Genomic DNA, 13,516 nt, shown 5'->3' with positions numbered 1-13,516 from the left:
TATGGTCATAAATCAAAGACTACCTGCATTTTATCTTTTGTTGAAAACTGAAAAGAGAAGTCTAAGCATGGCTCCCAAGACAGCCAACTACTACATTTAAGTGACTAAAGATATATGTAATAATCTAAAACTTTAATGATGAGTAAAGGTGAGGGGACAAGGTGGCTCAGTGGCTAAGACGCTGAGCTTGTTGATCGAAAGGTCGGCAGTTCAGCAGTTCAAATGCCTAGTGCCGCATAACGGGGTGAGCTCCCGTTACTTGTCCCAGTTTCCGCCAACCTAGCAGTTCGAAAGCACGTAAAAAATGCAAGGAGACAAATAGGGACCACCTTTGGTGGGAAGGTAATAGGATTCCATGTGCCTTTGGCATTTAGTCATGCCGGCCACGTGACCATGGAGACGTCTTCGGACAGCGCTGGCTCTTCGGCTTTCAAACGGAGATGAGCACCGCCCCCTAGAGTCGGGAACGACCACCACATATGTGCGAGGGGAACCTTTACCTTTAAAGGTAAACACTTCCATTAAAGAAGGAATTGTCTATGCAAGGGATCTCCAACCTTGGCAAGTTTGCAACTTGTGGACTTCAACTCCCAGAATCCCATGCTGGCTGAGGAACTGCACGACACTGAGGATTGTTGCATTTTCATTTGATATTGTTGTGACCCAGGCCCAAGTAGTTAGTATTAAATACAAACAGTTCGAAAACAAACAGACTTTATTAGAACAGCTGAGAATTAACTCATTCTCAGCGTCATCCAAACTAAATGAAAGCAAATTCTTCAAAACACCATTCCTCAGTTTATCACTGACCTTGGGATAATTAGACAAACTGCCAAAGGCTTTTCTTGGCAAAACTTCAGAAGCAGAAGACGCCGACAAGAAATGAATACAGTGAAACAAGAAGCAAATCTCTCAATGTTGTTTTCCGGCAAAGAGGCCAAGAGCCGTTGCTGGTCTTTTAAGCCTTATGGGAGGGGTGAATCATCTCTTATTCCTACTCCCGAGTCGTCCTCTCTGCTTTATCTGCTCCTGCCTTTTGGCAGCTTTTCTCATACATGCACTAGGAACAGGCTCCTCCTATTCCTCTGCCTCTCTACTGTCAGCCTCTGGAGGCTCCGAAGTCTGCACCTCACTCCCTGATGGCCCTGGCCCCATCTCTGCCTCTGATGCAGAGCCCTCATCTGGGCCTTCCCCAGCCTCCAGGACTGGCCCATGTTCTTCCTCAGCCTCATCGCTGTCCAACTCCGCTGCCAGCTCCTCAAGCTGCGGGTGGACCACAACAGATATTATGGATCGCCTCCTGAGCATTGAGGTCAGTGAAATGATCTCCGAGATCCATTCTTGATCTGTGATTCACTAAGGTTGTCCTTAGAAGAGTTGGTGCAGTTCATTCACCCTCATTGACCCAGATGATCTGTTTTGTGATGATCAGTCATGACGTCTACGATTTGCTCATTGCCTCTCCCTGCATACTTAATTCTGAAAAGAGACATTGAATCATAAGAGCCATGTTATTTTAATATAAAGGTAGCTGATCGGATTTGATACCATTAAAAAGTACTGTTTGTTCATCTATCAAAGAAAAGGAGCATGGAACAAACCAACCTACACAGACGCAACCCAACATTTTTGCCTGCTGTTCATTTTACAGAATGATTAAAGCCCCATAAATACCAGAACATTTGAAAATGATTTTATCTAGTCCCGGTGCTCATATTTCAGAAGGGAGTAACTCAAATATGAAATATCAATTTAACCTTGGCAGCTAGACAGAACTTCTACATTTCAAAATAGAAGATATCTAATTCGATATATCAGAGGCAAAAAGGAAGCTCAGAAGGCTTGTGGGCTTCCAGAGCTCATCTGCAAATGGGACTCCTAACCTGCTCCAAAAAGAGTTTTATCTTAAGATACAGATTAACAGAGTTCGAAGGGACCTTGTAGGTCATCTAGTCCAACCCCCTGCCCAAGCAGACCCTACACCATTTCTGACAAATGGCAGTCCAGTCTCTTCTTGAAAGCTTCCAGTGATGAAGCTCCCACAACTTCCGAAGGCAGCTTCTGTTCCATGGGTTGATTGCTCTCACTGTCAGAAAATGTCTCCTTATTTCTAGGTTGAATCTCTCCTTGATCAGTTTCCATCCATTATTCCTTATCTGGCCTTCAGGTGCTTTGGAAAATAGCTTGAGCCCCTCCTCTCTGTGACAGCCCCTCAAATATTGGAAGACTGCTATCATGTCTCCCCTAGTCCTTCTCTTCACTAGACTAGCCATGCCCAGTTTCTGCAACCGTTCATTGTATGTTTTAGCCTCCAGTCCCCTAATCATCTTGGTTGCTCTTCTCTGCACCCTTTCTAGAGTCTCAACATCTTTTTTCTACTGTGGTGACCAAAACTGGACGCAGTATTCTAGGTGTGGTCTTACTATGGCTTTATAGAGTGGCATTAGTACCTCCCTTGATCTTGACTGTATCCCTCTGTTAATGCAATTTAGGATTGCATTGGTAAGATACTTCTAAAGAGTTGGAAACCTGCAGTGAACAAGAGGTTAAACTTTCCTCGGCTGCTTTTCCTTTTCCCCTCTCTCATCCTGTTACTCCCCACCCTGCTGTTCACTCATAACTTCCAGCACACTGATAGCGTGTGCGCTGTGACCATGTTTCTTTCTCCAGTGGCAGGTCAGAAAACCCACTGGTGTTTCACAGCAACCTGAGGATGGAGTTTGCTGAATAGGTCAGGCTGTTTTGTCTCCTTCTTCTCCTGGATTTCCCTCTGAATCGGAGACCGTTGGCAGATGTTGGTGGACCATGTGGAGATTGCTGTCACTCGGACTTATTGGGTTGTGCTGCATCTTTCAGGAAAGCATTGGCATCACCAGACGATATTTCATTGGAGCAGTGGAGAAGGAATGGAACTATAGGCCTGACAGACAGAATGGGTAATAATACAGCAACAATATATTATCTACTAAAGGTTTGGGAATATAGTTTCAGTACAGAAAAGAGATGGGAGGTTCTCCAGAACTTGGGAACATCAACGAGAGTTGATGTTCCCAAGTTCTGGAGAACCTCCCATCTCTACTAACCGACTCTACCTGTGTCAAAAGATTTTGGTTCCAATTGTCTTGAGAATCATATGGAGAGGTTATGGTTGGTTTTATGATATGGTATTACCAATTATTTTATAGTTTTGTGCATTTCTATCCTCAATTTGTACCACTTGGCTCCTCCTTTCTGCTACTAATCTCCTTAGCCCTGCTTGACTCCTCTCTGCTGGATGTGCCAAGAGTGAAGGGAAAGGAAACATTTATTTAATGAAGTGTTGGCAGCCTGGTTGGCATTGTGTTCAGTAAGTCATCATCTTGAAGCCTTTCTAGATACCAGCTACAACTGATGAAGACCCACTTGGTCAAGTAGAGTGGAAAGGGATGAAAGGAGCAGGGTGATTTATGGAAGAAGGTCTCCTTCGTGTGGGTGTTATTCAGTTTTACCTTTAGGAAAGGCAACGTAGTACAATGATAGGTGGACTTTTTGGATGTAGGAGGACCTGGGTTCTATCCCTGACATTTCCAATTAAAATAGCTCAGCAGGTGATGGGGGAAATGTCAACTGGAGACACCAGGAAGCTGCTAATACCATTAGTTTATATGATGCCCTCAAGATGTTCCTATGGGAGTAATAGTCCTATAAACCCAATAAACACCTGGATGAAAAAGAAGAAAACATGCTGATCTAGATGCTTCTTTTGTGGGACTTTCTTGAGGTCCCATCTCATAACGCTGTGGTCAAGAGGGAAAAACAGAATAAGGTTAGATCTGGGTTTTTTTCAAACTCAATTCAGAATAGAGCTGGAAGGAAACTTGGAGGTAGATGCAGATACAGATTAACAGAATTGGAAGGGACTTTGGAGATCTTCTAGTCCAGGGCCCTGCCCAAGCAAGAGGTCCCCCCTATACCATTTCAGACAACTGACTGTCCAGTCTCTTCTTAAAAACTTCCAATAATGGAGCACCCACAACTTCTGAAGGCAAGTTGTTCCACTGGTTAATTGTCTCACTGTTAGGAAGTTTCTCCTCAGTTCCAGGTTGCTTCTCTCCTTGATTAGTTTCCATCCGTTGCTTTTTGTCCTGCCCTCTAATTTAATTCAAGTTAATTCAAGTTAATTAGCTCCTCCTTTTATCTTTACAGTAACATTGTGAGGTGGTTTGCATGAATTGTTCAAAAATCACCCAATAAAGTTTGCAGTGGAAGAAGGATTTAAACCTAGATATCAACAGATATCTATAGCCCAGGGTTGAACTGTGGAATCCTTCATGAGTTTAGTTGTTTGCTTGCAGATGTTTCATTGGCCAATGAGGTAAGAGTTTCAGGGCACCAAAGACTCCACAAATTGAAATCCCCATCTTGTTCCAGCTTTGGTTCTTGTACTATGCTCCCTTCAGCTCCTCAATTTCCATTCTCTGCGAGAATAAAGCACAGGCCATTGCTTCTAAGGTGTCTCATCTTCTTCCATTTTCATAGCAGTTTTGGGGGGGGGGGAATCACTGTATGATTAAAAGTAATTAATTAATACCCCAAGAATCGCCATCCTAAAAATATCAACGAGTTTCCTCATTTTGCTAGACTGTGCATATTTTTATTTATTTATTTATTTTTATTCGATTTATATGCCGCCCTTCTCCGGAGACTCAGGGCGGCTTACAATGTGTTAAGCAATAGCCTTCATACTTTTGTATATTTATACAAAGTCAGCTTATTGCCCCCACAAACTGGGTCCTCATTTCACCTACCTTAGAAAGGATGGAAGGCTGAGTCAACCTTGAGCCTGGGGAGATTTGAACTTGCAGTAATTGCAGGTAGCTGATATTAATAACAGTGCTTTAGTCTGCTGCACCACTAGGGCTCATGTATACAGTATATATTTTTGTATACAGTAATGTATTACATACACACACAGTCTTAGGATCCAAACATGAAGAACAGGAAAAAAATTTTTTTTAAAGAAGATACCAGAAATAAAAATGCTGAAATTCAGTTGATGACAGATATGTAAGGAAATAAAGCTTTACATCCATTATCTACAAGTTATGAGGTTTTCTGGAGCCAATCATAAATAGCGTTAGAATGAATAGCCTTTTGAAAAGTGTATTAGAAGTCAAGAGGGACACGATGGTTCAGTGGCTAAGACGCTGAGCTTGCCTATTGAAAGGTCGGCAGTTCAACAGTTCGAATCCCTAGTGCTGCGTAACAGGGTGAGCTCCCATTACTTGTCCCAGCTTCTGCCAACCGAGCAGTTCAAAAGCACGTAAAAAATGCAAGTAGAAAAACAGGGACCACCTTTGGTGGGAAGGTAACAGCGTTCCATGCACCTTTGGCATTTAGTCATGCTGGCCACATGACCACGGAGACGTCTTCGGACAGTGCTGGCTCTTTGGCTTTGAAATGGAGATGAGCACCACCCCCTAGAGTCGGGAACGACTAGCACATATATGCAAAGGGAACCTTTACCTTTATCTTACTGTAAGTCAGTGGCCCCAACTGAGCACAAGAATTACTCTGAGTTAAGAACACTTAAAAAAGGTTGACCAGTAAATCAAATATTCTCTGTTTCCCTCAAATCACCTCAGGAACATCTGCAGGAGGGCAAAGAACATCATATGGAGCTATTTAGACTCATCAGGATCCAACTCTGAAGTTCTTGTCCAGAATGGTATAGGTCAGGGGTATCAAACTGACTTGCAGTTAGAGGTGGTATTTATTGATTCTCCGAACTACTCAAACTTTCCGTTACCAGTTCTCCAGAACTGGTCAGAACCTGCTGAATACCACCTCTGCCATAGGGCCATGTCTGCTTACAGATGCAAAGAAGTCTATGGAGATTCTCAGTCATCCAGGTCATGGTTGTTTCAAAGGTGCTTTTTTAAAAAAGCAACTGGACTTTCTGGTTTTTCTTTGAAGACGTTTTGCTCCTCATCCAAGAAGCTCTCAGAAGCTCTCATCCAAGAAGGTCTTGGATGAAGAAGCTTCTTGTTCCGCCTTAGCAGAAGCAAGAAACAGACTCCTTGACACGAAAAATTACCTCTAGTGAATTAAAAAGTCCAAGCAAGAGCCCTGCAAGGAGTTAAATGCAGCAACGGACCTTATCAGTTCCTTGCGATAATTGCAAGGCCATGAGCTCCCAGCTGCAAATAAAGTTCTGGCAAGCAGTCTCTGTGGCACGAAACACAATGAGCAAAATCTTCAGAAATATGAACGGTTGTCTCCTACGATAACCAACTCCCCTTTCCTTCTATTTATTCCCCAGCCAGGGAGAGGCCATTCAGTGTCCATGTGTGCTTTGCTTCCTGAGTCGACTCCTTGTCCTCCGTTGCTCACCTCTCCTAACTGCTCTGTGCATATGTGCATCTGGAACAGGCCCCAGCTGTTCTTCCTCCTCACTCATCTCAGCCTCCAAAGGCAGCTGCCTCTCCAGTGGCTGAGAAATGTTGGACAGCCTTGGCTCTATCTCTGCATCTGACACAGAGCATCCATCACAGCCTTCCCCAGACTCCAGCACTGGCCCAAGTTCCTCCCCAACCACCTCATTGTTCGAGTCTGCTGCCAGCTCTGCTGGCAGCTGGTGGGCCACAACACTTCTTGGATGAGAAATGAAACATCCGTAAAGAAAAACCAGAAAAGTCCAATTGCTTTTTGAAAAAGCATCTTTGGGACGAAATGCAAAGAAGATAGCTAAAAAAGTGGAGAGATTAGACAAAGCGAAATACAGAATTAAGGGATAATAGTTCCTTGAGAGGAGGGATGTGAAATCAACCTATCAAAGGGATAATACTTTTGGACCAAGTGAAATACTACTAAAACATTGAAGAAGTTTCATGTGTTATATTGAATTATAACAACACCCAAGCATTTTGCACAGAGGTGGTATTCAGCCGGTTCAGGCCGGTTTGGGCGAATTGGTAGCAGCGACTGTGGGTGCCTTCACCCACTTGCCCGGATGTAATACCATCCTATTTAGCCATGTTTTCAAGGCCGGGCGCATCGGAAGGCGCGCGTATGTGAGTGAAGCAAGCGTGCATGTGCGTGGCGAACCGGTGGCAAGAAATATGTGAAACCCACTGCTGATTTTGCAGCATGGTAGAAAAGACATAGCATGACACAGTTTCAGAAAAACAGAAACAGAGACCCTTTAAGAATGGAAGTAATTTGATGGCATCACTACAACCGATGCTCCCTCTTTCCCCAAAAAGAGAGAGCCTTCTCTGTGGGGGCACCTACTATCTGGAACGAGCTCCCCCCCGAGATACGGAGGATTCCGGATCTGCGTACCTTCCGTCGCACGCTTAAGACGTTTCTATTCCAGCAAGCCGGCCTGACTTAAACTTCTCCGCTTTTAAATGGGAATTTTAAATTCGGTTTTAAATTATTGGGGTTTTAAATATGGTTCAGCCAAATTTATTTAATTTGTTTTATCTCTATTTTAAATTTTGTATTTATATGTTTTATTTTTATGGCTGTTCACCGCCCTGAGTCCTTCGGGAGTAGGGCGGTATACAAATTCAATAAAAATGAAAAAAAAATGAAAAAAAAAACATTGCACAACTGTTCCTCACCCGACTGCCCCCGAACTGCCAAGGTCTTCCTCCCACGGGACTCACTTATTCTTCTCCCCAAAGGTCACTGTTCCATTTCCTAGCCAGCAAAGACCAAATTGTGATCGGGAGCTGGAACACAATGGCATGGAGTGTTATTTCTGGCCTCGATACGGAATTTTGCAGACCGATGACAACAAATCGTGCCAAATGCTCCAATCACTCAAAATGTCCTCTTTTTTTTTTTTTTTTTTTTTTGCAGGTTGGCTTTACTGAGATGACTACAACCCATGTTTTCCCGAAAATAAGACCCTGTCTTATATTTTTTTTGAAATAAACACTCGGCCTTATTTTTGGGGAGGTCTTATTATTTTGGGGCTCGTGGAGCAAGACGGGGCTCCTCTTGCCTTCTTACCTGATTTCCAGCTCTGTCTCCCTAACTCTAACCAGAGGAAATGGCAGAGACTGGCTGTGCATGCGTTTAAATATTTTTGGGGAGGGTTTATTTTAAAGATGGGGTATTTTAGCGCATGCACTCAAAAGCCCGATTGGGCTTATTATCAGGGGAGGTCTTATTTTAGGGGAAACAGGGTATTTTGACTTTGGAAAGTCTTAGCAGGAGCTTTGAAATCTGTCCTTCTTTATTCACCTCGTCCTTGTACTTTTGACTCTGAGCTCCCTTAATTATGCTTTTGTGGTGCTGCTTAAATTAAAACATGGTCTGTTTCTAAATTCTAAAATAAGGAAAAAACTTTTGTTTTATGCAGAACTGCATTTTTTTTGGGTGGAGGGGAAGGTGGGCAGGAGAGTTCACTTCTAAGATATAGAATAGAATAACAGAGTTGGAAGGGACCGTGGAGGTCCTCTAGTCCAACCCACTGCTTAAGCAGGAAACCCTACACCACTTCAGTCAAATAGTTATCCAACATCTTCTTAAAAACTTCCAGTGTTGGAGCATTCACGACTTCTGGAGGCAAGTTGTTCCACTGGTTAATTGTTCTAACTGTCAGGAAATTTCTCCTTAGCTCTAAGTTGCTTCTCTCCTGGATTAGTTTCCACCCATTGCTTCTTGTCCTGCCCTCAGGTGCTTTGGAGAATAGTTTGACTCCCTCTTCTTTGTGGCAGCCCCTGAGATATTGGAACACTGCTATCATATCTTCCCTAGTCCTTCTTTTCATTAAATTAGACATACCCAGTTCCAGCAACCATTCTTCATATGTTTTAGCCTCCAGTCCCCTAATCATCTTTGTTGCTCTTCTCTGCACTCTTTCTAGAGACTCAACATCTTTTTTACATCGTGGCGACCAAAACTGGTGGCAGTATTCCAAGTATGGCCTTACCAAGGCATTATAAAGTGGTATTAACACTTCCCGTGATCTTGATACCTGGACTGATTTTTTCCCCCCTCTCAGTTCAATTGTCTCGAATTCTCGGAGACTACCTGGAAAAATCCAAAAATCCCTGCGTTTTTTCTTGGCAAAGCTTTCCGGAAGTGATTTGTCCTTGCCTCCTCCTTTCTAAGGACTCAGAGAAAGTGACTGGCCCAAGGACACCCAGCCAGTTTTGTGCCAAAGGCAGAACTACAACTCAAAATCTCCTGGTTTCTAACCTGATGCCTTAATTATGACACCAAACTGGTTCTCCCTGTACTGATTTACAACTCTTGAAATAAAACTCAAAAGCCACAGCTCCCCTTTATTTGTTTTGCAGTTGCTCTTAACGCCCGGATTTCCTTGGCTGGTCTGAGTCATCCTAGAGAGAAACTCTTGGAAACTTGCCTGCCGGCCAAGACTTTTTCTTTAGCAGGCTTGGACGTCTGACCTCTGATACCTAGTGGCCCTCCAATGTTTCCAATTGTACTAGTAACAAGGTAGACGTCGTGCTGGGTTCTTTTATCTGCTTCCCTCCTTCTACGTGCTCCCCCGTGTAAAATAAATGTTGGGAAGCAGAGCACGATGAAATCCTACGTCAACTTTGGAGAAATGTTAGAAAGTTATATTTTAAAAAATATCAATAAAAGAGAAGGTTTGTAGCCGAGGATTGAATTGTGGGGTCCTTGGTGCTCTCTGAGCTTGGTTATTTTCTTGCAGTTGTTTCATGACCCATCTAAGTAACATCATCAGTGCTAAAAGGCAGTGTCATTTGTGGAGAGGAGGAGGAGGAGGAGGAGGAGGAGGAGGAGGAGGAGGAGGAGGTGGTGGTGGTGGAGGAGGAGGAGGAGGAGGAGGACTATAGGGTCCTGGGAGCTCTCTGAGCTTGGTTGTTTTCTTGCAAACATTTCATTACCCAAACTTGGTAACATCATCAGTGCTAGTAAGGAATGGGGTTTACTCTCAGTTTATATTATAGTGGCTTGCCCTGTCAGTGTGGCTGGGAGTGGTCTTAGAGGTTTGGTTGGGCTGTTTACTGTTGGCTTGTTTGGCTAGCTACAGAGGTGGCATTTGCCGGTTCTCTGAACTACTCAGAATTTCCACTACCGGTTCTCCAGAACCTGTCAGAACTTGCTGGATTTCACCCCTGATGCAGATCAACACTGCAGGATTTGAAACGCAGAGCCCAGTCTTTTTGATCTCAATTTTCTTCATTGATTAACTCTTTTTTTTTAATTCCTTAGGTTGTCTTCCTCCACCCCAGGCCCTCAATATAAGAAGGCAATTTATTTGGAATACACGGATTCTACATTCAGAGAAGTAAAACCCAAACCTGCTTGGATGGGTGAGCTAATGAATCTTTTTTGCTTACAAGATTCTCAGCTGAATTTGGGGATCTTACTGTTATTCCTGCCCTGAAAAACGTCTTAGATTGATTGATTGCTGTAATACGGAGTCCATGCAACTCTCTTAGAAGACTATTTGGGAACCAGAATTGGTGCAAAATATATTATCTTATTTACTAACTTGGAAGAGGTGGGGAAAACATTTTAACAGATTAACAGAGTTGGAAGGGACTTTATAGGTCATCTAGTCCAATCCCCTGCCTAAACAGGAGACCCTACATCATTTCTGACAAATGGCAGTCCAATCTTTTCTTCAAAGCCTCCAGTGATGAAGCTCCCACAACGTCCGAAGGCAACTTCTGTTCCATTGGTTGATTGCTCTCACTGTCATAAAATTTCTCCTTATTTCCAGGTTGAATCTCTCCTTGATCAGTTTCCATCCATTATTCCTTGTCTGGCCCTCAGGTGCTTTGGAAAATAGCTTGACCTCCTCCACTCTGTGGCAGCCCTTCAAATATTGGAAGATGGCTATCATGTCTCCCCTGGTCCTTCTCTTCTCTTCACTAGACTAGCCATGCCCAGTTCCTGTACCCGTTCTTCATATGTTTTAGTCTCCAGTCTCCTAATTATCCTGGTTGCTCTTGTATAATTATAATTGTATGAGATAAATAACAATTATCTTGATAATTGTTAGTGAAACAGCTACATTAGCTTCAGGTTTATTTACCGATGTGTTGCCACACATTAAAAACAATGAAATATAACAAACAACAAGTCCTCTACATTTATAATTTTCATTTGCTTACCAATATAGGAAGTTAAATGATCAAGAGAAGGATGGAAATTCATGTATGCCTTCTTTCTCTAGCCTTATAAATGGGAACATGCGATGCAGGGGTGAAATGCTCCCGGTTTGGACTGGATCGCCTGATCCGGTAGCGATGTTGGCGGATGGTTCAGAGAACCGGTAGCAAAAATCCCTGCCCCCCCCCCACCATAACCAGCTGAGCCACGCGATCATCAGAGGCTTTTTTTTTTTACTTTTAAAAGCATTTTTTTTCTACAATCTCTTCAGCCGAAAAAATGCTTTTAAGGGTAAAAAAAAAGAAGCCTCTGATGATCGCGCGGCTCATCTGGGATCGTCCGAGCCTTTTAAAAGCATTTTTTCTACAAGCTCTTCAGCCAAAGAAGTTGTAGAAAAAATGCTTTTAAAAGAAAAAAAAAGCCTCTGATGATCAGGCAACTCAGCTGAGATCATCAGAGCCTTTTAAAAGCATTTTTGTTGACAACCTCTTTGGCCGAAGAGCTTGTAGAAAAAAATGCTTTTAAAAGTAAAAAAAAAAAGAAATGTCACATTACACCCCCCCCCAAGCCACGCCCACAGAACCGGTAGTTACAAATTTTACATTTCACCACTGATGCTGTGTATGTACTTCAGGAAGATTTATCACAGGAAAAGAAACTCAATCAGCAGAGGATGTAGTAGGAGATGTGTGAACCTGCAATAGTGGTGTGTGAAGCAAAGGCTTTCAAATATTTGCAAGAACAGGTCACTCTCACTCAAAGAAATCCAAACCCATCCTTGGAATTTCTTCTTGCTCAACTTTAGATGGGATGGAGGACACTTCCAAAGCCCAATTCCCATCTCATCTCTCCTTCACAATCAGGAGAACTTCAGCCCGTACCGATTTTTCTTCTTTCCATCAGGTCTTTTGGGCCCCATCGTCCAAGCTGAAGTCTATGACAAGGTGATTGTAACCTTTAAGAATATGGCGTCCCGTCCCTTCAATATTCATGCCAAAGGGGTATCTTATTGGAAATCTTCTGAAGGTGAGGGTGACACCCCAATTGTCCCTCTTGCATGCTCTTCAAATTCTTTCCATTGCTGGCTAGCGCAGTGGCGCAGTGGTTAGAATGCAGTACTGCAGGATAATTCTGCTGACTGCCAGCTGCCAGCAGTTCGGCAGTTCAATTCTCACCGGCTCAAGGTTGACTCAGCCTTCCAATCCTTCTGAGGTCACTAAACTGAGGACCCAGATTGTTTGGGGGCAATAGACTGACTCTGTAAACCGCTTAGAGAGGGCTGTAAAGCACTGCGAAGTGGTATATAAGTCTAAGTGCTATTGCTATGGTCCTTCCTTCCTTCCTTCCTTCCTTCCTTCCTTCCTTCCTCCCTCCCTCCCTCCCTCCCTCCCCTGTGGTTAGAATGCCATATTGCAGGATAATTCTGTCCACTGTCAGGAGTTCAATCCTGACCAGCTCAAGGTTGACTAAGCCTGCCATCCTTCCAAGGTCGGTAACATGAGGACCCAGATTGTTGGGGGCCATAGGCTGAGTCTGTAAATCGCTTAGAGAGGGCTGTAAAGCACTGTGAAGCGGTATATCAGTCTAAATGCTATTGCTATTGCGCAATTTTCTATTCAAGAGCCAGAGCAAAGAGTGCAATCCGATTCAGCCTTTGGACCCAGCCGCAGTGTAGTTTGCATGGTTTGCGCTTAGCATGTTGTATGACCTCAACCTTTATAGTCATGGATGACAGTGCTTGTATGTTTTCAGGGGCGGGCTATGATGATTTGACCAGCCAGCTAGAGAAAGAAGACGATGCTGTGGAACCTGGTCACACACATGTCTATGTGTGGGAGATCTTAGAAGATCAAGGGCCAACCGGATCGGACACCCACTGCTTAACTTATGCCTACTCCTCTCATGTGGACAGCGTCAAGGATATTAATTCTGGATTGATTGGACCACTGCTGGTCTGTAAGCCAGGTAAGATCAGGTGGTAGAAGTAGACCATCTTCTTGAGAGTCTATTGGAGATTCTCAGTCATCCAGGTCATAGTTGAAAAAGCATCTTTGGGACATGTTGAGAACCAGGTATCATTCATACTCCATGCTTTGTTCAGATTCACATGGACTTACTAGCATTCATCAAGTAATCTTTGTGATTTTTTTAGTCCATATGTTCATGCCAGATTCACTTGCAGATCCAATGTGGGTACTTCAAAAATCTTGTCTCTGCTTTTTCTTCTGGAAAAGCAAGATAGCTGTGTACTCTTTTGTATGACATTCCAAATATGCTCCTATCACAACACCTGACATTTTAGACAGTATTTTTCTGAAACATTCCAGTTTAATTCCATGTATTATCTCATGCTTGATTTCAGTTATCACAGCACTGTGAAATTAGGGGAAAAAAATATCACAACTGCACA

General features: G+C 43.3%; 1 protein-coding gene across 1 annotated transcript in view; it reads left to right on the top strand.

Annotated features, from left to right (window-relative positions):
* The first annotated feature begins 2,797 nt into the window (after positions 1-2,797).
* F8 (coagulation factor VIII) overlaps positions 2,798-13,516 on the top strand; it is a 53,617-nt gene continuing 42,898 nt past the window's right edge. The window contains exons 1-4 of the mRNA XM_070951818.1: positions 2,798-2,936; positions 10,201-10,301; positions 12,010-12,132; positions 12,859-13,071. Coding sequence (XP_070807919.1) covers positions 2,806-2,936; positions 10,201-10,301; positions 12,010-12,132; positions 12,859-13,071 — 568 coding nt within the window. The 5' untranslated portion in view covers positions 2,798-2,805. The remainder of the gene's footprint in view (positions 2,937-10,200; positions 10,302-12,009; positions 12,133-12,858; positions 13,072-13,516) is intronic.

The sequence above is a fragment of the Pituophis catenifer genome, unplaced genomic scaffold (genome assembly GCF_029215685.1).
Source record: "Pituophis catenifer annectens isolate HBS135680 unplaced genomic scaffold, rPitCat1.0.hap2 SCAF_11, whole genome shotgun sequence".
Taxonomy (NCBI): domain Eukaryota; kingdom Metazoa; phylum Chordata; class Lepidosauria; order Squamata; family Colubridae; genus Pituophis; species Pituophis catenifer.
Note: the sequence above shows the minus strand (reverse complement) of the source record. Positions and strands in the feature narration are given on the sequence as shown.